Source organism: Somniosus microcephalus, chromosome 1 (genome assembly GCF_052327205.1).
Source record: "Somniosus microcephalus isolate GS21.2 chromosome 1, FLI_Smic_1.0, whole genome shotgun sequence".
In the NCBI taxonomy this organism is placed as follows: domain Eukaryota; kingdom Metazoa; phylum Chordata; class Chondrichthyes; order Squaliformes; family Somniosidae; genus Somniosus; species Somniosus microcephalus.
The window spans coordinates 321,529,309-321,553,562 of record NC_140987.1 but is presented as its reverse complement, the minus strand read 5'-3'; the positions used below and the strand labels follow the sequence as shown (position 1 = coordinate 321,553,562).

The window sequence follows — 24,254 nt, the reverse complement described above, 5'->3', positions numbered from 1 at the left end:
CGGGTATCAGATGAAGTATGATCAGTATCTGAACCCCATTTTCCTTCCATTGATCGATACCCTTAACTTCTGATCGATGGCCATCCTTTCCCCAGGAATCCACAGCATATGATTCTCACCGTGTTTCATCAGGCGAAGTCGGAAACTGTGATTCACCTGATTCCACCTCATGAAAATCCCAGCCCTGGCCCTTGTGTCCAGTATAAGGGACTGACTCACTGTCCCAGCCCTGGTGCCCAGTATAAGATACTGACTCACTGTCGCAGCACTGGTGCCCAGTATAAGGTACAGACTCACTATTCCAGCCCTGGTGCCCAGTATAAGGGGCACACTCACTATCCCAGCTCAGGTACCCAGTATAAGGGACAGACTCACTATCCCAGCCCTGGTGCCCAGTATAAGGGACTGGCTCACGATCCCAGCCCTTGTGTCCAGTATAAGGGACTGACTCACTATCCCAGCCCTGGTGCCCAGTATAAGGGACAGGCTCAGTATCCCAGCCCTGATGCCCAGTATAAGGGACAGACTCACTATCCCAGCCCTGGTGCCCAGTATAAGGGACAGACTCACTATCCCAGCCCTGGTGCCCAGTATAAGGGACAGACTCACTATCCCAGCCCTGGTGCCCAGTATAAAGGACAGACTCGCTATCCCAGCCCTGGTGCCCAGTATAAGGGACAGACTCACTATCCCAGCCCTGGTGCCCAGTATAAGGGACAGACTCACTATCCCAGCCCTGGTGCCCAGTATAAGGGACAGACTCACTATCCCAGCCCTGGTGCCCAGTATAAGGGACAGATTCACTATCACAACCCTTGTGTCCAGTATAAGTGACTGACTCACGATCCCAGCCCTGGTGCCCAGTATAAGGGACAGACTCACTATCCCAGCCCTGGTGCCCAGTATAAGTGACAGGCTCACTATCCCAGCCCTGGTGCCCAGTATAAGGGACTGACTCACTATCCCAGCCCTGGTGCCCAGTATAAGGGACAGATTCACTATCCCAGCCCTGGTGCCCAGTATAAGGGACAGACTCACTATCCCAGCCCTCGTGTCCATTATAAGGGACTGACTCACTATCCCAGCCCTGGTGCCCAGTATAAGTGACAGGCTCACTATCCCAGCCCTGGTGCCCAGTATAAGGGACTGACTCACTATCCCAGCCCTGGTGCCCAATATAAGGGACTGACTCACTATCCCAGCCCTGGTGCCCAGTATAAGGGACAGACTCACTATCCCAGCCCTGGTGCCCAGTATAAGGGACAGACTCACTATCCCAGCCCTGGTGCCCAGTATAAGGGACAGACTCACTATCCCAGCCCTGGTGCCCAGTATAAGGGACTGACTCACTATCCCAGCCCTGGTGCCCAGTATAAGGGACAGATTCACTATCACAACCCTTGTGTCCAGTATAAGTGACTGACTCACTATCCCAGCCCTGGTGCCCAGTATAAGGGACAGACTCACTATCCCAGCCCTCGTGTCCATTATAAGGGACTGACTCACTATCCCAGCCCTGGTGCCCAGTATAAGGGACAGACTCACTATCCCAGCCCTTGGTGCCTAGTATAAGGGACAGACTCACTATCCCAGCCCTGGAGCCCAGTATAAGGGACAGACTTACTATCCCAGCCCTGGTGCCCAGTATAAGGGACAGGCTCACTATCCCAGCCCTGGTGCCCAGTATAAGGGACTGACTCACTATCCCAGCCCTGGAGCCCAGTATAAGGGACAGACTCACTATCCCTGCCCTGGTGCCCAGTATAAGGGACTGACTCACTATCCCAGCCCTGGCGCGCAAGAAAAGGGACAGACTCACTATCCCAGCCCTGGAGCCCAGTATACGGGACAGACTCACTATCCCAGCCCTCGTGTCCATTATAAGGGACTGACTCACTATCCCAGCCCTGGTGCCCAGTATAAGGGACAGACTCACTATCCCAGCCCTGGTGCCCAGTATAAGGGACAGACTCACTATCCCAGCCCAGGTGCCCAGTGTAAGGGACAGACTCACTATCCCAGCCCTGGTGCCGAGTATAAGGAACTGACTCACTATCCCAGCCCTGGCGCGCAGTATAAGGGACAGATTCACTATCCCAGCCCTGGTGCCCAGTATAAGGGACTGACTCACTATCCCAGCCCTGGTGCCCAGTATAAGGGACAGATTCACTATCCCAGCCCTGGTGCCCAGTATAAGGGACTGACTCACTATCCCAGCCCAGGTGCCCAGTATAAGGGACAGACTCACTATCCCAGCCCTGGCGCGCAGAAAAAGGGACAGACTCACTATCCCAGCCCAGGTGCCCAGTATAAGGGACAGACGCACTATCCCAGCCCTGGTGCACAGTATAAGGGACAGACTCACTATCCCAGCCCTGATGCCCAGTATAAGGGACAGACTCACTATCCCAGCCCTGGTGCCCAGTATAAGGGACAGACTCACTATCCCAACCCTGGTGCCCAGTATAAGGGACTGACTCACTATCCCAGCCCTGGTGCCCGTATAAGGGACTGACTCACTATCCCAGCCTTGGTGCACAGTATAAGGGACAGATTCACTATCCCAGCCCTGGTGCCCAGTATAAGGGACTGACTCACTATCCCAGCCCTGGTGCCCAGTATAAGGGACTGACTCACTATCCCAGCCTTGGTGCACAGTATAAGGGACAGACTCACTATCCCAGCCCTGGTGCCCAGTATAAGGGACTGACTCACTATCCCAGCCCTGGTGCCCAGCATAAGGGACTGACTGACTATCCCAGCCCTGGTGCCCAGTATAAGGGACAGACTCACTATCCTGGCCCTGTTGCCCAGTATAAGGGACAGACTCACTATCCCAGCCCTGGTGCCCAGTATAAGGGACAGACTCACTATCCCAGCCCTGGTGCCCAGTATAAGGGACAGACTCACTATCCCAGCCCTGGTGCCCAGTATAAGGGACTGACTCACTATCCCAGCCCTGGTGCCCGTATAAGGGACTGACTCACTATCCCAGCCCTGGTGCCCAGTATAAGGGACTGACTCACTATCCCAGCCCTGATGCCCAGTATAAGGGACTGACACACTATCCCAGCCCTGGTGCCCAGTATAAGGGACTGCCTCACTATCCCAGCCCTGGTGCCCAGTATAAGGGACAGACTCACTATCCCAGCCCTGGTGCCCAGTATAAGGGACAGACTCACTATCCCAGCCCTGGTGCCCAGTATAAGGAACAGACTCACTATCCCAGCCCAGATGCCCAGTATAAGGGACAGACTCACTATCCCAACCCTGGTGCCCAGTATAAGGGACAGACTCACTATCCCATCGTCCCTGGTGCCCAGCATAAGGGACTGACTCACTATCCCAGCCCTGGTGCCCAGTATAAGGGACTGACTCACTATCCCAGCCCTGGTGCCCAGCATAAGGGACTGACTCACTATCCCAGCCCTGGTGCCCAGTATAAGGGACTGACTCACTATCCCAGCCCTGGTGCCCAGTATAAGGGACAGACTCACTATCCCAGCCCTGGTGCCCAGTATAAGGGACAGACTCACCATCCCGGCCCTGTTGCCCAGTATAAGGGACAGACTCACTATCCCAGCCCTGATGCCCAGTATAAGGGACAGACTCACTATCCCAGCCCTAGTGCCCAGTATAAGGGACAGACTCACTATCCCAGCCCTGATGCCCAGTATAAGGGACAGACTCACTATCCCAGCCCTAGTGCCCAGTATAAGGAACAGACTCACTATCCCAGCCCAGATGCCCAGTATAAGGGACAGACTCACTATCCCAACCCTGGTGCCCAGTATAAGGGACAGACTCACTATCCCAGCCCTGGTGCCCAGTATAAGGGACAGACTCACTATCCCAGCCCTGGTGCACAGTATAAGGGACAGACTCACTATCCCAGCCCTGGTGCACAGTATAAGGGACAGACTCACTATCCCAGCCCTGGTGCCCAGTATAAGGGACTGACTCACTATCCCAGCCTTGGTGCACAGTATAAGGGACAGTCTCACTATCCCAGCCCTGGTGCCCAGTATAAGGGACAGGCTCACTATCCCAGCCCTGGTGCCCAGTATAAGGGACTGACTCACTATCCCAGCCCTGGTGCCCAGTATAAGGGACAGTCTCACTATCCCAGCCCTGGTGCCCAGTATAAGGGACAGGCTCACTATCCCAGCCCTGGTGCCCAGTATAAGGGACAGACTCACTGTCCCAGCCCTGGTGCCCAATATAAGGGACTGACACACTATCCCAGCCCTGGAATATAAGGGACTGACTGACTATCCCAGCCCTAGTGCCCAGTATAAGTAACAGACTCACTATCCCAGCCCTGGTGCCCAATATAAGGGACAGACTCACTATCCCAGCCCTGGTGCCCAGTATAAGGGACTGACTCACTATCCCAGCCCTGGTGCCCAGTATAAGGGACAGACTCACTATCCCAGCCCTGGTGCCCAATATAAGGGACTGACTGACTATCCCAGCCCTGGTGCCCATTATAAGGGACTGACACACTATCCCAGCCCTGGCGCGCAAGAAAAGGGACAGACTCACTATCCCAGCCCTGGTGCCGAGTATAAGGGACTGACTCACTATCCCAGCCCTGGTGCCCAGTATAAGGGACAGACTCACTATCCCAGCCCTGGTGCCCAGTATAAGGGACAGACTCACTATCCCAGCCCAGGTGCCCAGTGTAAGGGACAGACTCACTATCCCAGCCCTGGTGCCGAGTATAAGGAACTGACTCACTATCCCAGCCCTGGCGCGCAGTATAAGGGACAGATTCACTATCCCAGCCCTGGTGCCCAGTATAAGGGACTGACTCACTATCCCAGCCCTGGTGCCCAGTATAAGGGACAGATTCACTATCCCAGCCCTGGTGCCCAGTATAAGGGACTGACTCACTATCCCAGCCCAGGTGCCCAGTATAAGGGACAGACTCACTATCCCAGCCCTGGCGCGCAGAAAAAGGGACAGACTCACTATCCCAGCCCAGGTGCCCAGTATAAGGGACAGACGCACTATCCCAGCCCTGGTGCACAGTATAAGGGACAGACTCACTATCCCAGCCCTGATGCCCAGTATAAGGGACAGACTCACTATCCCAGCCCTGGTGCCCAGTATAAGGGACAGACTCACTATCCCAACCCTGGTGCCCAGTATAAGGGACTGACTCACTATCCCAGCCCTGGTGCCCGTATAAGGGACTGACTCACTATCCCAGCCTTGGTGCACAGTATAAGGGACAGATTCACTATCCCAGCCCTGGTGCCCAGTATAAGGGACTGACTCACTATCCCAGCCCTGGTGCCCAGTATAAGGGACTGACTCACTATCCCAGCCTTGGTGCACAGTATAAGGGACTGACTCACTATCCCAGCCCTGATGCCCAGTATAAGGGACTGACACACTATCCCAGCCCTGGTGCCCAGTATAAGGGACTGCCTCACTATCCCAGCCCTGGTGCCCAGTATAAGGGACAGACTCACTATCCCAGCCCTGGTGCCCAGTATAAGGGACAGACTCACTATCCCAGCCCTGGTGCCCAGTATAAGGAACAGACTCACTATCCCAGCCCAGATGTCCAGTATAAGGGACAGACTCACTATCCCAACCCTGGTGCCCAGTATAAGGGACAGACTCACTATCCCATCGTCCCTGGTGCCCAGCATAAGGGACTGACTCACTATCCCAGCCCTGGTGCCCAGTATAAGGGACTGACTCACTATCCCAGCCCTGGTGCCCAGCATAAGGGACTGACTCACTATCCCAGCCCTGGTGCCCAGTATAAGGGACTGACTCACTATCCCAGCCCTGGTGCCCAGTATAAGGGACAGACTCACTATCCCAGCCCTGGTGCCCAGTATAAGGGACAGACTCACCATCCCGGCCCTGTTGCCCAGTATAAGGGACAGACTCACTATCCCAGCCCTGATGCCCAGTATAAGGGACAGACTCACTATCCCAGCCCTAGTGCCCAGTATAAGGGACAGACTCACTATCCCAGCCCTGATGCCCAGTATAAGGGACAGACTCACTATCCCAGCCCTAGTGCCCAGTATAAGGAACAGACTCACTATCCCAGCCCAGATGCCCAGTATAAGGGACAGACTCACTATCCCAACCCTGGTGCCCAGTATAAGGGACAGACTCACTATCCCAGCCCTGGTGCCCAGTATAAGGGACAGACTCACTATCCCAGCCCTGGTGCACAGTATAAGGGACAGACTCACTATCCCAGCCCTGGTGCACAGTATAAGGGACAGACTCACTATCCCAGCCCTGGTGCCCAGTATAAGGGACTGACTCACTATCCCAGCCTTGGTGCACAGTATAAGGGACAGTCTCACTATCCCAGCCCTGGTGCCCAGTATAAGGGACAGGCTCACTATCCCAGCCCTGGTGCCCAGTATAAGGGACTGACTCACTATCCCAGCCCTGGTGCCCAGTATAAGGGACAGTCTCACTATCCCAGCCCTGGTGCCCAGTATAAGGGACAGGCTCACTATCCCAGCCCTGGTGCCCAGTATAAGGGACAGACTCACTGTCCCAGCCCTGGTGCCCAATATAAGGGACTGACACACTATCCCAGCCCTGGAATATAAGGGACTGACTGACTATCCCAGCCCTAGTGCCCAGTATAAGTAACAGACTCACTATCCCAGCCCTGGTGCCCAATATAAGGGACAGACTCACTATCCCAGCCCTGGTGCCCAGTATAAGGGACTGACTCACTATCCCAGCCCTGGTGCCCAGTATAAGGGACAGACTCTCTATCCCAGCCCTGGTGCCCAATATAAGGGACTGACTGACTATCCCAGCCCTGGTGCCCATTATAAGGGACTGACACACTATCCCAGCCCTGGAATATAAGGGACTGACTGACTATCCCAGCCCTAGTGCCCAGTATAAGGAACAGACTCACTATCCCAGCCCTAGTGCCCAGTATAAGGAACAGACTCACTATCCCAGCCCTGATGCCCAGTATAAGGGACAGACTCACTATCCCAACCCTGGTGTCCAATATAAGGCACAGACTCACTAACCCAGCCCTGGTGCCCAGTATAAGGAACTGACTCACTATCCCAGCCCTGGTGCCCAGTATAAGGGACTGACTCACTATCCCAGCCCTGGTGCCCAGTATAAGGGACTGACTCACTGTCCCAGCCCTTGTGCCCAGTTTAAGGGACTGATTCACTGGGCTCGATTTTGCCAGGCCCGAGGAGGCGGGTTTGGATTCATGTGCATCTACCTCTGTGCAATTTTCGCACATTCGTGGTATCAGACACCGTTACCATCCTGCCTCCAAGAGGCGGGATAGATCCTTAATGCCCTTAACAACTATCTCGCGAAGGTCCCACCGATGTGTGATTGTCTGCACTGGTGCTGGATGTGCTGAATTCTGCTGACGCTGCTCCCTCAGAGGTTGCAGCTTCCTCTGAGGAGTCTTCAGGCTCAGACTGTTCCTCCTGGACAGTGGGGACGGGGCCTCTCGATGGTCCTGTGGGGGAGTTAAGGAAAGATTTAGAGATGTGAGATAAAGGTTGCATGCATATTGAATTGTGCACGTCTCCTCTGGAACACGCCAGTTAATCCTTGCAGCCTCACAAGTGGATGGCTTACTAACAGCTGCAGCTCCACCATTAAAAAGGAGTTTTCACCAATGATCCTTTGCAGGTGGCATAACTTTGTTGTCTCAGGTCTGGGGGAACTTTTAGCGTGCCTACTCATTGTTGTGGAAGTTTGGAGCCTAAGACCCATCTCCAGTGTGACCTCCTGGGAAACCCCTCTCCCCACCTTGACTGAGCGCTTCCTCAACCCATCCTTTCCACGGAGGTTTGCCATCCTTTCCGTGGTGATGCATTCATGCACCAGTGCCTCCACAATGGCTCTGCTCATGTTCGTGATGGACTCCTCCATTCGCTCCATACTCGCAACGACCCTGGAGACAAAACCTGCCAGAGACTCCTGCACCTGTTCCTGGAGTTCCAGCACCGCTCTCCTTCTGGATGGACCCGGAGGCACAGGGTCGACATGCAGCAGAGCTGAGCTGGCAGAGTCCTGCGCCCTCCGACGAGGATTCTCCACTGCTGTCCCTGTCTCCACCATCTGCTGATGCTCACTTGTGATCTGTGATACACCAGGTGACATCACTACTCTATGTCCCGAAGGCCCCCCCGAGGTGTGATTGTCTGCACTGGTGCTGGGTGTGCTGAATTCCGCTGATGCTGCGCCCTCAGAGGTTGCAGCTTCCTCTGAGGAGTCTTCAGGCTCAGGCTGTTCCTCCTGGACAGTGGGGACAGGGGCTTTCGATGGTCCTGTGGGGGAGTAAAGGAAAGACTTAGAGATGTGAGATAAAGGTTGCATGCATATTGAATTGTGCAGATGATCATAAGTCAATATGTTAGAGCATCAGAATCATTATCAGTCACACATGCAATGTCAATGAGAGAAATGCAAAACTATTCTGTCACCAGCTTGCTGTGATGCGCCCATCTGCCTGTCCCCCACTTGCCCATCCACCTCCACTCCCACCATCTCCAGGACTGCCTCCTCTGCATTGGTGAGCTGGGCTATTGAAGGTGGCCCTCCTCCTGTCCTCGCCCTTTCCCTCTTATTGTGGGCTCTCTTTTCCTGCAATGAGGGACACAAGTGGAGTTTGAGTGAGAATGAAGGAGTGACTGTAGAGAATCCATAGCATAGATGCTTAGGAGACAAAGATGGAGTGAGGTGCCAAGACCAAGGGCCCTTCCTGTGTGTTGTAAGTTGTCATTGCATCACAGTGATAGGGAGTGTGAGGGCTGCATAGTCGAATAGTTAAGTGAATGTGAACATAGAGAGAGAGGGAATGGGTAAGGGTGCAGGGATGTAAGGGTGAAGTGGGATGTGGAGGAGGAGGTTGACAAAGCAGAGTGCTGGTGATGAGAGGCGATGGGGATCAGATTGAGGGTGATGGGAATGTAATACTCACTTTTCCTGTGCAGAGAAGGTCATGAAACCTCTTTCGGCAATGCAGCCAGGTTCTGCTGCACATTGAAATTGCATTCACCTCCTGTGCCAATTGCAGCCACACAGCTTTAGTCTGTTGTGGAGGCTTTTTCCTCCCTGAGGAAGGAAAGAGCACCTTCTTATTTGCTCTTGCTCCCTCCACCAGAGCTTGGAAGGAGGCCTCGTCGACTCTGGGTGCACACTTTGGTCTGGTGCTGGACATACTTGCAGAAGGAATCCCTCAGAAGAATGGTCATAAAGTTGTAAGGCTGAAAAAGAAGCAAGGTTGCTTGCAGGCCTTAAATCCAGCTGCATAGATGATGTCATCGGAGGCGAGTTTCTGTATGAAAAGACTCATTGGGCCAGGGGTTCCCACGCTGGATATCAAGTGCCCAATTGGGGAACATCGGCCAATTGTCACGAATCACATCGGAGGCGGGGTCGGGAACCGCCGACCACCTGACATGCACCCAGCCCGCCCCATTGGCAAAATCCAGCCCACTATCTCAGCCCTGGTGTCCAGTGTAAGGGACTGACTCACTATCCCAGCCCTGGTGTTCAGTATAAGGGACTGACTCACTATCCCAGCCCTGGTGTTCAGTATAAGGGACTGACTCACTATCCCAGCCCTGGTGTCCAGTGTAAGGGACTGACTCACTATCCCAGCCCTGGTGTCCAGTGTAAGGGACTGACTCACTACCCCAGCCCTGGTGTCCAGTGTAAGGGACTGACTCACTATCCCAGCCCTGGTGTCCAGTGTAAGGGACTGACTCACTATCCCAGCCCTGGTGTTTTAAAATTTTTTTTATTCGTTTATGGGATGTGGGCGTCACTGACAAGGCCAACATTTATTGCCCATCCCTAGTTGCCCTTGAGAAGGTGGTGGTGAGCCGCCTTCTTGAACCGCTGCAGTCCGTACGGTGAAGGTACTCCCACAGTGCTGTTAGGGAGGGAGTTCCAGGATTTTGACCCAGCAATGATGAAGGATCGGCGATATACTTCTAAGCCAGGATGGTGTGTGACTTGGAGGGGAACTTGGAGGTGGTGATGTTCCCATGTGCCTGCTGCCCTTGTTCTTCTAGGTGGAAAAGGTTGCGGGTTTGGGAGTGTTGAGTCTGTGTTTTCAATTGCAGTTATACTGAATAACAGGACACAGACTACAGAAGTAAGTAAACAGGTCTTTAGTGATTGAGGGTCAGGGCTGAACTGAGATACACTTTGCTCCGCAGGGTTTATATACCGGTGTGGTCACCACCGGTACTACAATGTACAGGAGCCATCAAAAAGTAGTCCATCACCTTAAGGTATCCTCTTAAGGTGGTACAGGTTACATACACTACAATTCCTCCCCTTTTAGCTTAACAGTGTACACCCCAAATTAAACATTACATGGATAACATATATACAATTTACACATAAAACTGTTCAAAGATTCAGTTTCTGAGGAGGCCTCCTGATCCGGCCCGGATAATGCCTTTCAGGGGTCTCTGGTTCTCGTTGCTGGGGTGACTCATCCACTTGATCTCCTATGGATTGAACATCATCATATACGTTCGAGTCTAAGGTAGATGCTACAGGCTCAATAAGTTCTTCAACTGGTGTCTCTGCCGTAGATATGGGGTCGACCCTTGTTCTCGATTCCACAAGTTGGTCAGCATGACGTCGTATTACGTTCTCTCCAACGTCTACCGTGTACATCAAGGGTCCTTGTCATGCACGAATTGTTCCAGGTTGCCATTTATCATCCCTATAGTCCCTGGCCAACACTGGTTGTCCTATTTCAAAACTACGAGTAGCCTTGTTATTTACATGCTGGAATTGCTTGTTTTCGACTTCCCGTCGCACATTGGGTTTTAACAAATCCAACCGGGACCGCAACCTTCTGTTATAGAACATTATGGCAGGGCTTTGATTTGTCACTGCATGCGTGGCGTTTCGATACACCATCAGGAAATTGTCCACCTTGTGTTGTAGTGGAATATGGTCTTCACTCATGGCCTTTATCGCCTTTTTGAACGTTTGTACAAATCTCTCGGCCAACCCATTTGTAGCCGGATGATATGGGGCAGATGTATAGTGTTTCACCCCATTCTTTTTCATGAATTTCTGGAATTCTTCTGACACGAACTGTGGTCCGTTGTCTGAACATATTTGCTCCGGCAACCCACTCCTTGCAAATATGGTTCTTAGAACTGCGATCGTCTTCTCAGAGGTAGTGGTCGACATCTTAATCACTTCTGGCCATTTAGAATGTGCGTCTACTGCTATCAAAAACATGGAATCCACGAATGGACCTGCAAAGTCGATATGCACACGTTGCCATGGGGCTGAAGGCCATTCCCACGGATGCAGCGGTGCAATTGGAGGTGCATTTTGAACTTTTTGGCACCCTGAGCAGCTTTTAGTCAGATCCTCTATTTGTTTGTCGATACCTGGCCACCACACATAAGCCCTAGCAAGGCTTTCATCTTGACTCTCCCCAGATGACCTTCGTGCAATTCTTTCAGAACTCTCTCTCTTAATTTAGGAGGAATAATCACCCTTGTTCCATACATCAATGTTCCTTGACATACGGACAGCTGTTCTCGTCTGGCTGAGAATGCTGGTAACAGTGGTTCGCCATGTGCTGGCCATCCCTTCACTGTCAAGTCGTAGACCCGAGACAGTGTCGGGTCATTTCGGGTCTCTCTCTCAATACCCGCATTGGTGACTGGTAAGCATTCGATGATGGTCGAGTGAAATATCTCGACAGGGTCAACTGCCGGTGCCTCTTCCGCTGTAGGTAGTGGCAGGCGCGACAGCCCATCAGCATTGCCATGTTGCTTTGTACCTTTGAATTCAATATCATATTGATGTGCCCCTAGGAAAAGGGACCATCTCTGAAACCTCTGCGCCGTCATTACCGGAACACCCTTCTTAGGGTTGAAAATGGAAACCAACGGCTGGTGATCTGTCAGCAGCGTAAACTTTTGGCCTTGCAGGTAATGGTTAAATTTCTTAACTCCCCACACGAGGCTGAGAGCCTCCCTATCTATCTGAGCATAGTTGCGCTCAGCGGAGGTCAATGATCTGGATGCGAAAGCGACTGGCCTTTCCGAGCCATCTGGAAACTTATGTGAGAGCACTGCCCTGATACCATATGGAGAAGCATCACAAGCTAAGCGAATAGGCAGCGTTGGGTTAAAGTGAGCCAACACTTCCTTAGAGGTGATCAGTGCCTTGCTCTTTTGAAAAGCCCGCTTACAATCATCGCTCCACTTCCATGGTATTCCCATTTGCAAAAGAGTGTTTAGCGGGTGTAACACCGTGGATAAATTTGGAAGAAACTTGTGGTAATAGTTAACCAACCCGAGGAACGACCTCAACTGGGATACATTTTCCGGTGCAGGAGCTTTTACAACAGCTTCGATCTTGTCAGGTGACTTATGGAGCCCTTCCCGGTCAATGACGTGGCTGCAGTACGAGATTCGCTTTTGAAAGAACTCACATTTCTGGCGATTAACTCTGAGCCCATATTCTTTCAATCTGATGAGCACCTGCTCCAAATTCGCAAGGTGATCCTTATCGTTATCTCCTGTAATCAGGATGTCATCCAGGTAGCATTGTGTGCCTGGAATTCCCTGCAATACCTGCTCCATGGCCCTTTGCCAAATCGCTGGAGCCGATGCCACTCCAAAAACCAGTCTATTATACCGATATAAGCCCTTATGCGTGTTGATCGTGAGATACTGACGTGACGCTTCATCAACTTCCATCTGTAGGTACGCCTGCGCCAGGTCTATCTTAGTGAAGTGTTTCCCGCCAGACAGCGAAGCGAAGATATCTTCAATCCGCAGAACATAAGAACATAAGAAATAGGAGCAGGAGTAGGCCAATCGGCCCCTCGAGCCTGCTCCGCCATTCAATAAGATCATGGCTGATCTGATCCTAACTGCCAATCCACTATCACAGAACCATCTCCTGAATCTAACAGAATTAGACACACGAAATAGGAGCAGGATCAGGCTACACGGCCCCTGGGTCCGCTCCGCTACCTACAGGGCCATGACTGATCTGAACCTAGACTCATGTCCAAATTCCTGCCCGCTCCCTGTAACCTTTAATTCCCTTTACTTCTAGGAAACTGTCTATTTCTGTTTTAAATTTATGTAATGATGTAGCTTCTACAGCTTTTTGGGGCAGCATATTCCATGGACCTACCACCCTCTGAGTGAAGTAGTTCCTCCTCATCTCAGTTTTGAAAGAGCAGCCCCTTATTCTAAGACTATGCCCCCTAGTTCTAGTTTCACCCATCATCGGGAACATCTTCCCCGCATCCACCCGATCCAACCCCTTCACAATCTTATATGTTTCAATAAGATCGCCTCTCATTCTTCTGAACTCCAATGAGTAGAGTCCCAATCTACTCAACCTCTCCTCATATGTCCATCCCCTCATCCCCGGGATTAACCGAGTGAACCTTCTTTGTACTGACTCGAGAGCAAGTATGTCCTTTCTTAAGTATGGACACCAAAACTGTACGCAGTATTCCAGGTGCGGTCTCACCAATACCTTGTACAACTGAAGCAATACCTCCCTATTTTTATATTCTATCCCCCTAGCAATGAAAGCCAACATTCCATTGGCCTTCTTAATCACTTGCTGCACCTGCATACTAACCTTTTGAGTTTCGTGCACCAGGACCCCCAGATCCCTTTGTACTTCAGTACTTTCCAGTTTCTTGCCATTAAGATAATAACTTGCTCTACAATTTTTCCTGCCAAAGTGCATAACCTCACACTTTCCAGTATTGTATTCCATCTGCCAAATCTCTGCCCACTTACTTAGCCTGTCTATGTCCCCTTGCAGGTTTTTTATGTCCTCCTCACTCACTACTTTCCCTCCCATCTTAGTATCATCTGCAAACTTTGATATGTTACACTCGGTCCCCTCCTCCAAATCGTTAATATAGATTGTAAAGAGTTGGGGACCCAGCACTGACCCCTGCGGAACACCACTAGTTACTGATTGCCAGTCTAAGAATGAACCATTTATCCCAACTCTCTGCCTTCTGTTAGATAGCCAATCCTCTATCCATGCCAGAATATTACCCCCAATCCCGTGATTTTTTATCTTAAGCAATAACCTTTGGTGTGGCACCTTGTCAAATGCCTTTTGGAAGTCTAAATACACTACGTCCACTGGTTCCCCTTTATCCACCCTATACGTTACTTCCTCAAAGAACTCCAGCAAATTTGTCAAACATGACTTCCCCTTCATGAAACCATGCTGACTTTGTCCTATTAAATTATGATTATCCAAATGTCCTGTTACTGTCTCCTTAATAATGGACTCCAAAATTTTACCTACCACAGTTTCCAGCCTTCTGTCCACGGCCCTTTTTAAATAAGGGTGTTACATTAGCAGTTTTCCAGTCTGCCGGGACCTTTGCCGAGTCCAGGGAGTTTTGGAAAATTATTACCAATGCATCCACAATCCCTACCGCCACTTCCCTCAAGACCCAAGGATGTAAGCCATCAGGTCCAGGTGATTTATCTGCCTTGAGTCCCATTATTTTACCGAGTACCACTTCCTTAGTGATTTTGATCGTGCTTAGCTCCTCCCCCCCTTTAGCCCCCTGTTTGTCCAGTGTTGGGATATTCTTAGTGTCTTCTACTGTAAAGACTGATGTAAAATATTCATTCAGTGTTTTTGCCATCTCCATATTTCCCACCATTAATTTCCCGGTCTCATCCTCTAAGGGACCAACATTTACTTTAGCCACCCTTTTTCTTTTTATATTACTATAAAAACTCTTACTATCTGTTTTTATATTTTTTGCTAATTTACTTTCATAATCTATCTTCCCTTTCTTAATCAATCTTTTTGTTATTTTTTGCTGTCTTTTAAAGTTTTCCCAATCCTCTATCCTCCCACTAGATTTGGCTACCTTATATGCCCTTGTTTTTAGTCGAATACTATCCTTAATTTCTTTACTTAGTCATGGATGGCTGTCTTTTCTTTTACACCCCTTTCTTCTCAGTGGAATATATTTTTTTTGGAAGTTGTAAAATAACTCCTTAAATGTACACCACTGATCATGTATCGTCTTACCCTTTAATCTATTTTCCCAATCCACTCTACTCAATTCCGCTCTCATACCTTCATAGTCTCCTTTATTCAAGCTTAGCATGCTTGTTTGAGATCCAACCTTCTCACCCTCTAATTGAATATGGAATTCAACCATGTTATGGTCACTCATTCCAAGGGGATCCTTTACTAGGACATTTTTAATTAATCCCGTCTCGTTACACAGGACCAGATCTAAGGTTGCTTGCCCCCGGTCGGTTCAGTTACATACTGCTCAAGAAACCCATCCCTAATACACTCAATGAACTCATCCTCAAGGCAGCCCTGCCCAATTTGATTTGTCCAATTAATATGATAGTTAAAATCCCCCATAATTATAGATGTTCCCTTATTACAAGCCTCAACTATTTCCTGATTGATACTCCGTCCAACAGAGTTGCCACTGTTCGGCGGCCTATAGACTACGCCCACTAGTGTTTTTTTCCCCTTATTATTCCTTACCTCCACCCAAACTGTTTCATTATCTAGATCTTTTGACCCAATATCATTTCTCTGTATTACAGTGATTCCTTCCTTTATTAACATAGCCACCCCACCTCCCCTGCCTGGAAGCGGATATTGCACCGTGTGAAGAACCGGATTAACAGTGATCTTGAAATCGCCACAGATGCGAACCTTCCCAGGTTTCCCCGGCTTGTTGCTCAACGAACGCTTCATGACAGGAACAATGGGTGTAGCCCATTCGCTCCAGTCCACCTTGGACAGTACCCCTGAACGTTCTAGCCCTTCCAGCTCTGCTTCCACAGCAGGTCGTATCGCATAAGGCACCGGTCTGGCTTTGAAAAATTTTGGGTTTGCATGTTCTTCAACCTTGATGGTTGCCGTAATTCCTTTCAGTGTTCCAAGTCCCTGTTGGAACACCTCCTTAGCATCGTCTAAGATTTTGGACAGTTGTTTAGGTTTGACGTCGTCCTCCTTACAGGCATCTACAGTCAGTGCTTGTATGGAATGCCAGTCCACATTTATTCTCCGGATCCATTCCCGTCCCAGTAGTGGCGGACCTCCATCAGGTAACACATACAAGTCCATTTTCTGACTTTCTTTACCATTGTAGACCACGTTTACTTTTATCTTTCCTTTGGGGTATACTATTTGCCCCGTGTATGTTTTCAATACAATCTCCGTATCCCTCAGGGGAATGTGCGAGAATAACCTTTTGTAATCTTGCTTATTCATGACCGTTAATGCCGACCCAGTGTCCAATTCCATCTTCACTTGGACTCCTGCTATCCGAAGCATGACCCAGATAGTTTGGTGGTCTGCAGTGTTACCCACATTATGTATTTTCAGACAACCCAGTTGCTTACTGCTGGAGTCTGAATCCGTCTTCTGTTCATCCGAACTGTTCTCTGTCACCTTGTGTACTTTTTTGTACTTCTCCTGCGGTGACTTTTTGCTGCTGGTCTTCTTTCCTGACCGGCATACTCTTGCTATGTGACCAAGTTTGCCACATTGCCTGCATTCTTTATCTTTGAACCAGCACTGGTTCTGGCCATGCGTTGTCCTTCCACAACGATAGCACTTTACTGTGCTCAATGCCATTTCATTGGTGCTGAATTCCAATGGCCTTTGCTGTATCTCTGCAGTGCCCCCGTGCTGCTGCCTCGTGGGGTGCTGCAATGCTGAAAGCTTTGTCCAGCGTAAGGTCCTTTTCCTCTAGCAGTCGCTTCTGGGTTCCTTCCCTTAGGAGCCCACACACAAACTTATCTCTCAGTGCATCTGCTAGTCCTGTTCCGAACTGGCAGTACTTTGATAACTTGCGCAGTTCTGTTAGGAATTCAGCGTTGCTTTCTTCTTTAAGTTGAATTCTTTTGTAGAATTTAAATCGTTCCGCTATCAGCAGCAGTGTGGGGTTTAAATGCTCCTGCAGGATAGTAACAATATCCGCGAAACTCTTCCCTACCGGTTTGTCTGGTGTTACAAGTTTCCTTAATAACCCGTACGTCTTCGCACCCATCGAGTTTAATAGGGTTAGTGCTTTCTTATCATCCGGTACCTCATTCGTTGTACAGTAAACTTCGATGCGTTCCACATAAGTGGCCCAATCTTCCACATCGTTATCAAAAGCGGTGATGTTTCCCGTTTTTGGCATCCTTGCTGAGTTTCACCTTTCCCTTCGGATATTATTATTTATTTATTTTTTCTATTTAAGATGGCGGCTTTTCCCGCGCTTGGCGGCTTTTCCCGCGCTTGTCTTCTTCCCCCGCCGACTCAAAATGACGATTCCCGCGCTGTTGCCGTCCATGCCTCCCAGCGGTCCTTTATTTTCCCCTGTGCTGCTGCTCTTGTTCCCCGCCGCTCCCGCGGTCCTTGTGGCCACAAACGCTTTTCTGGCTGCTGCGCGTCTCTGCCCCAATTGCAGTCCGGCCCCTGACACCGGCTGCGATCGTGTTCTCCGCCCTTTTCGTCGTTTTCCCTCCCCTTCTCCCACTGACAACTCGGCCGACTTCCCCCCCGTGCCGCTCGATCGGGCTTACCCGCCACTGTCGTCGAAGGGATGCTCACTGATGTTTGACTTCGTGGCCAGAAACCAACCCGGTTTCCCGATGGCCTCCCGTGTGATGCAGTGCTCAGCAGAATGTTGAGGGCGGATGCCCTTGTTCGATGCCCGTTTCTGAGGACGAAGCTTCCTTTGATGCAAAACTGCCGCTAGGTAAGATCAGACTCGTCGCCACTGTTGAGTCTGTGTTTTCAATTGCAGTTATACTGAATAACAGGACACAGACTACAGAAGTAAGTAAACAGGTCTTTAGTGATTGAGGGTCAGGGCTGAACTGAGATACACTTTGAGATACAATGTACAGGAGCCATCAAAAAGTAGTCCATCACCTTAAGGTATCCTCTTAAGGTGGTACAGGTTACATGCACTACAGGGAGGTGCTGCCGAAGAAGCCTTGGCGAGTTGCTGCAATGCATCTTGTAGATGGTACACACTGCAGCCACGGTACGCCGGTGGTGGAGGGAGTGAATGTTTAAGGTGGTGGATGGGGTGCCAATCAAGCGGGCTGCTTTGTCCTGGATGGTGTAGAGCTGCTTGAGTGTTGTTGGAGCTGCACTCATCCAGGCAAGTGGAGAGTATTCCATCACACTCCTGACTTGTGCCTTGTAGATGGTGGAAAGGCTTTGGGGAGTCAGGGGGTGAGACATTTGCCGCCGAATACCTAGCCTCTGACCTGCTCTTGTAGCCACCGTATTTATGTCGCTGGTCCAGTTAAGTTTCTGGTTAATGGTGACCCCCAGGATGTTGGTAGTGGGGGATTCAGCGATGGTAATGCCATTGAATGTCAAGGGGAGGTGGTTAGGCTCTCGCTTGTTGGAGATAGTCAATGCCTGGCACTTCTGTGGCGCAAATGTTACCTGCCACTTATTAGCCCAAGCCTGAATGTCGTCCAGGTCTTGTTGCATGGACTGCTTCATTATCTGTGGAGTTGTGAATGGCACTGAACACTGCAGTCATCAGCGAACATCCCCATTTCTGACATGTTGGAGGGAACGTCATTGATGAAGCAGCTGAAGATTGTTGGGCCTAGGACACTGCCCTGAGGAACTCCTGCAGCAATTACCTGTATAAGGGACTGACTCACTATCCCAATGGGATACGAAGGTGTAGTTAAGCGAGTGACACTGGATACTGCAAAGGCTATGGGCCCTGACAACATTCCGGCAATAGTACTGAAGACTTGTGCTCCAGAACTAGCTGCGCCCCTAGCCAAGCTGTTCCAGTACAGCTACAACACTGGCATCTACCCGGCAATGTGGAAAATTGCCCAAGTATGTCCTGTCTACAAAAAGCAGGACAAATCCGACCCGGCCAATTACCGTCCCATCAGTCTACTCTCAATCATCAGCAAAGTGATGGAAGGTGTCGTCGACAGTGCTATCAAGCGGCACTTACTCAGCAATAACCTGCTAACTGACGCCCAGTTTGGGTTCCGCCAGGGCCACTCAGCTCTTGACCTCATTACAGCCTTGGTCCAAACATGGACAAAAGAGCTGAACTCAAGAGGTGAGGTGAGAGTGACTGCCCTTGACATCAAGGCAGCATTTGATCGAGTGTGGCATCAAGGAGCCCTAGCAAAACTGAAGTCAATGGGAATCAAGGGGAAAACTCTCCATTGGTTGGAATCATACCTAGCACAAAGGAAGTTGGCTGTGGTTGTTGGAGGTCATTCATCTCAATCACATGACATCACTGCAGGAGTTCCTCAGGGCAGTGTCCTAGGCCCAACCATCTTCAGCTGTTTCATCAATGACCTTCCCTCCATCATAAGGTCAGAAGTGTGGATGTTCGCTGATGATTGCACACTGTTCAGCACCATTCGAGACTCGTCAGATACTGACGCAGTCCGTGTCCATATGCAGCAAGATCTGGACAACATTCAGACTTGGGCTGACAAGTGGTAAGTAACATTCGCACCACACAAGTGCCAGGCAATGACCATCTCCTACAAGCGAGACTCTAACCATCTCCCCTTGACATTCAATGGCATTACCATCGCTGAATCCCCCACTATCAACATCCTGGGGGTTACCATTGATCAGAAACTGAACTGGACCAGCCATATAAATACTGTGGCTACAAGAGCAGGCCAGAGGCTGGGAATTCTGCGGCGAGTGTCTCACCTCCTGACTCCCCAAAGCCTTTCCACCATCTACAAGTCACAAGTCAGGAGTGTGATGGAATATTCTCCACTTGCCTGGATGAGTGCAGCTCCAACAACACTCAAGAAGCTCGACACCATTCAGGATAAAGCAGCCCGCTTGATTGGCACTCCATCCACCACCTTCAACATTCACTCCCTCCACCACCGGCGCACTGTGGCTGCAGTGTGTACCATCTACAAGATGCACTGCAGCAACTCGCCAAAGCTCCTTCAACAGCAACTTCCAAACCCGCGACCTCTACCACTTAGAAGGACAAGGGCAGCAGATGCATGGGAACATCACCACCTACAAGTTCCCCTCCAAGCCACACACCTTCCTGACTTGGACCTGTATCGCCGTTCCTTCACTGTCGCTGGGCCAAAATCCTGGAACTCCCTTCCTAACAACATTGTGGGTGTACCTACACCATATGGACTGCAGCGGTTCCAGAAGGCGGCTCACCACCATCTTCTCAAAGGGCAATTAGGGATGGGCACTAAATGCAGGCCTAGCCAGCGACGCCCACATCCCATCAATGAATAAAAATTTAAAAAAATCCACCCCGTGTGAGTCCTCTTAGCTGTTGCTATCAACGACCCTCAGGCTGAGATTCACCGCTTTGGTTTAAATTTAAAGGCTTAAATTATGAGGACAGGTTGCATAGACTAGACTTTTAATCACTTGAGTGTAGAAGATTGTTGGGTGATCTGATTGAGGTGTTTAAGATATTTAAAAAGTTGATAGGGTAGATACAGAGAAACTATTTCCTCTGGTGGGGAGTCCAGAACAAGAGGACATAATCTTAATCTTAATCTTAAAATTAGAGCCAGGCCGTTCAGGAGTGGAATCTGGAAGCACTTTTTCACACAAAGGGTTGTGTAATTCTGGAAAACTCTGCCCCAAAAGGCTGTGGTTGCTAAGGGACAAACTAAGTTTTCTAGACTGAGATGGATAGATTTTTTTTGGCTAAGGGTATCAGGGATATGGAGTAAAGGTGGGTAAATGGAGTTGGGGTACAGATCAGCCACGATTTAATTGAATGGTGGAACAGGCCTGAGGGGCTGAATGGCCTCCTCTTGTTCCTCAGTTGTAGCGGGAGTTACATCTAAGCTCAGTGGACCCCCTCGTGCTTCTGGCTGATTACCCGGGATCACGGATTGAGCATGTTTTAATCGGGGCCGCAGCAGGTTTTCCGTCTCTTGTCCCGGTGGGGAGGGGGATGGGGCGCTGGGGAATCATGATGCTGCAGGCCCTCAGGGTTTCTGTGGGTCCGCACTGAGTGACCAATGTGGCCCTATTCCAGGCCGGAATTATGACATGTAGCACAGCCCTTCGGGGGGCCCACTTCCACCATTTACCGGCCTGGCAGTTGCCACGGCAACCGTAAGCTGGGACAGGGGAACCCCCGGTGATGGAGGGCCTCGTTTCCAGCCCTACTCCCGGAATCACCTTCCCTCAATGCCACTGTATAGGGGGAAGGGAGCAGGGGGTCTCGTGGAGGCTGAGCCCCGTGGAAGGTTTGGGCAGAGGGGTTTGAGGAGAGGGTTGGTAGAGGTACCAGCTTCTTAGAATGTTTTTGTTGTTAAGCCCCTGTGCCCTGAGATATTCTGCTCAGGCTGTGGATTTTCAGACCCCCGGTGACACAGTTGTCCTGGCCGCAGTGAAAAACCACTAGCCCAGGCCTGAGAGTCAAGCCACACTGGGGGAAAGCGACAGAGTTCAAACCAGCCGGCCAAGTAAGCCTGAAACTCCATGTAGCTATTGGCAGGGTTGAGCTGGGGAGCGTTTGATTGCTACGTGCTTTAGCTTGCTTTTGATGCTGGTTTTAGTCACGCCGTGACCTCCTCTTCCACAGATTGTGTACGATGAGGGCCCTCTCTACGTGTTCGCCAAGAACGAAGATGTCCGTAAGCAGTGGATTAAAGAGTTGAACAGCAGTTACGTGCCGTCATTTACTATACTGCTCTCCTTTAAGTTTGATTAATGTCAGAAAGGAATAGCTATGTGTGAGATTCCATGGCAAGTCTGTCACTCACCGGGTGGCGGAAGTAACGATTTCTATCTCGCTATCACCTCGCGGTGCGGTCATAGAACCAAAACCAGACGACGGCTTATTGCGAGATTAGACGCCCATTCAAAGTTTCGGGAGCACTTGAATCCTGTCAGCTCAGAGCTCCCCTCGGAAACAGGCAGGCAGGGTGACGTCATTTAGACCCAGAAGTCATTTTTGTCTCTGCCCGCCTGACAACAACAACAACTTGCATTTATATAACACCTTCAATGTAGTAAAACGCCCAGGGCGCTTCACAGGAGACAAACATTGGCACCGAGCCACATAAGGAGATATTAGGGCAGATAACCAAAAGCTTGGTTAAAGAGGTAGTTTTTAAGGAGCGTCTTAAAGGAGGAGAGGGAGGTAGAGAGGTGGAGAGGTTTAGCGTGGGAATTCCAGAGCTTAGGGCCTAGGCAGCTGAAGGCACGGCCACCAATGGTGGAGCGATTATAATCGTGGATGCTCAAGAGGCCAGAATTGAAGGAGTGCAGATATCTCAGAGGGTTGTAGCACTGGAGGAGATTACAGAGATAGGGAGGGGTGAGGCCATGGAGGATTTTGAACACCAGGATGAGAATTTTAGAATTGAGGCATTGCCGGACCGGGAGCCAATGTAGGTCAGCGAGCACAAGGATGATGGGTGAACGGGACTTGGTGTGAGTATGGACATGGGCAGCAGAGTTTTGGATGAGCTTAAGTTAATGGAGGGGGGAAGATGGGAGGCTGGTCAGGAGTGCATTGGAATAGTCAACGGTAGGATAACAAAGGCATGGATGAGGGTTTCAGCAGCAGATGAGCTGAGGCAAGAGTGGAGTTGGGCGATGTTATGGAGGTGGAAACAGGCGGTCCTAGCGATGTAGAGGATATGGGGTCAGAAGCTCAGCTCAGGGTCAAATAGGGTGCCAAGGTTGTGAACAGCCTGACTATTGGCAGTTCCTGCTCCCGCCCACCGATTGCGGGCGCTAGGAGTCGGGAGGCGGCCATTCAGCACTCATATTTTAAACCGTTCTCCTTGGGCCCCCACCGGAGAGGGGGTCTGGGAAAAGGTGCAGATCGGAACAGATAGCTTTTGAAAGCAGGCTATAGGCTGGGCAGCCCACCGCCCTGTGAATGATTGCAGGAGCTATCTGGCCCTTTAAGCTTTCAATCTCACTCAGTGTCGCACAGGTGCAGAATATATCAATGCCCCTAGAACCCAGAGTCAGTGTGATAATCGGGGCGGTGGGGGGATGCAGGGCGGGGGCTGGGGTAAATGTGTAATATATTCAGGGGGGTTAATCTGTGTAATATATTCAGGGGGGTTAATCTGTGTGATATATTCAAGGGGGTTAATCTGTGTGATATATTCAGGGGGTTAATCTGTGTGATATATTCAAGGGGGTTAATCTGTGTAATATATTCAGGGGGGTTAATCTGTGTAATATATTCAGTGGGGTTAATCTGTAATATATTCAGGGGGGTTAATCTGTGTGATATATTCAGGGGGTTCATCTGCATAATATATTCAGGGGGTTAATCTGCATGATATATTCAGGTGGGTTAATCTCTGTAATATATTCAGGGGGTTAATCTGCGTGATATATTCAGGGGGGTTAATCTGTGTAATATATTCAGGGGGGTTAATCTGTGTAATATATGCTGGGGGGTTAATCTGCGTGATATATTCAGGGGGGTTAATCTGTGTAATATATTCAGGGGGGTTAATCTGTGTAATATATTCAGGGGGGTTAGTCTGTGTAATATATTCAGGGGGGTTAATCTGTGTAATATATTCAGGGGGGTTAGTCTGTGTAATATATTCAGGGGGGTTAATCTGCGTGATATATTCAGGGGGGTTCATCTGTGTAATGTATTCAGGGGGTTAATCTGTGTAATATATTCGGGGTTAATCTGCGTGATATATTCAGGTGGTTAATCTGTGTAATATATTCAGGGGGGTTAATCTGTGATATATTCAGGGGGATTAATCTGTGAAATGTATTCAGGGGGGTTAATCTGTGTAATATATTCAGGGGGTTAATCTGTGTAATATATTCAGGGGGGTTAATCTGCGTGATATATTCAGGGGGGTTAATCTGTGTAATATATTCAGGGGGGTTAATCTGCGTGATATATTCAGGGGGCTTAATCTGTGTAATATATTCAGGGGGGTTAATCTGTGTAGTATATTCAGGGGGGTTAATCTGTGTAATATATTCAGGGGGGTTAATCTGTGTAATATATTCAGGGGGGTTAATCTGTGTGATATATTCGGGGGTTAATCTGTGTAATATATTCAGGGGGGTTAATCTGTGAAATGTATTCAGGGGGGTTAATCTGTGTAATATATTCAGGGGGGTTCACCTGCGTGATATATTCAGGGGGGTTAATTGGGTTAATCTGTGAAATGTATTCAGGGGGTTAATCTGTGTAATATATTCAGGGGGGTTAATCTGTGTAATATATTCAG

General features: G+C 49.9%; 1 protein-coding gene across 1 annotated transcript in view; it reads left to right on the top strand.

Annotated features, from left to right (window-relative positions):
• The window catches only part of btk (Bruton agammaglobulinemia tyrosine kinase), a 407,843-nt gene that overhangs the window by 89,929 nt on the left and 293,660 nt on the right, over positions 1-24,254 (top strand). The window contains exon 4 of the mRNA XM_085987158.1: positions 21,608-21,699. Coding sequence (XP_085843284.1) covers positions 21,608-21,699 — 92 coding nt within the window. The remainder of the gene's footprint in view (positions 1-21,607; positions 21,700-24,254) is intronic.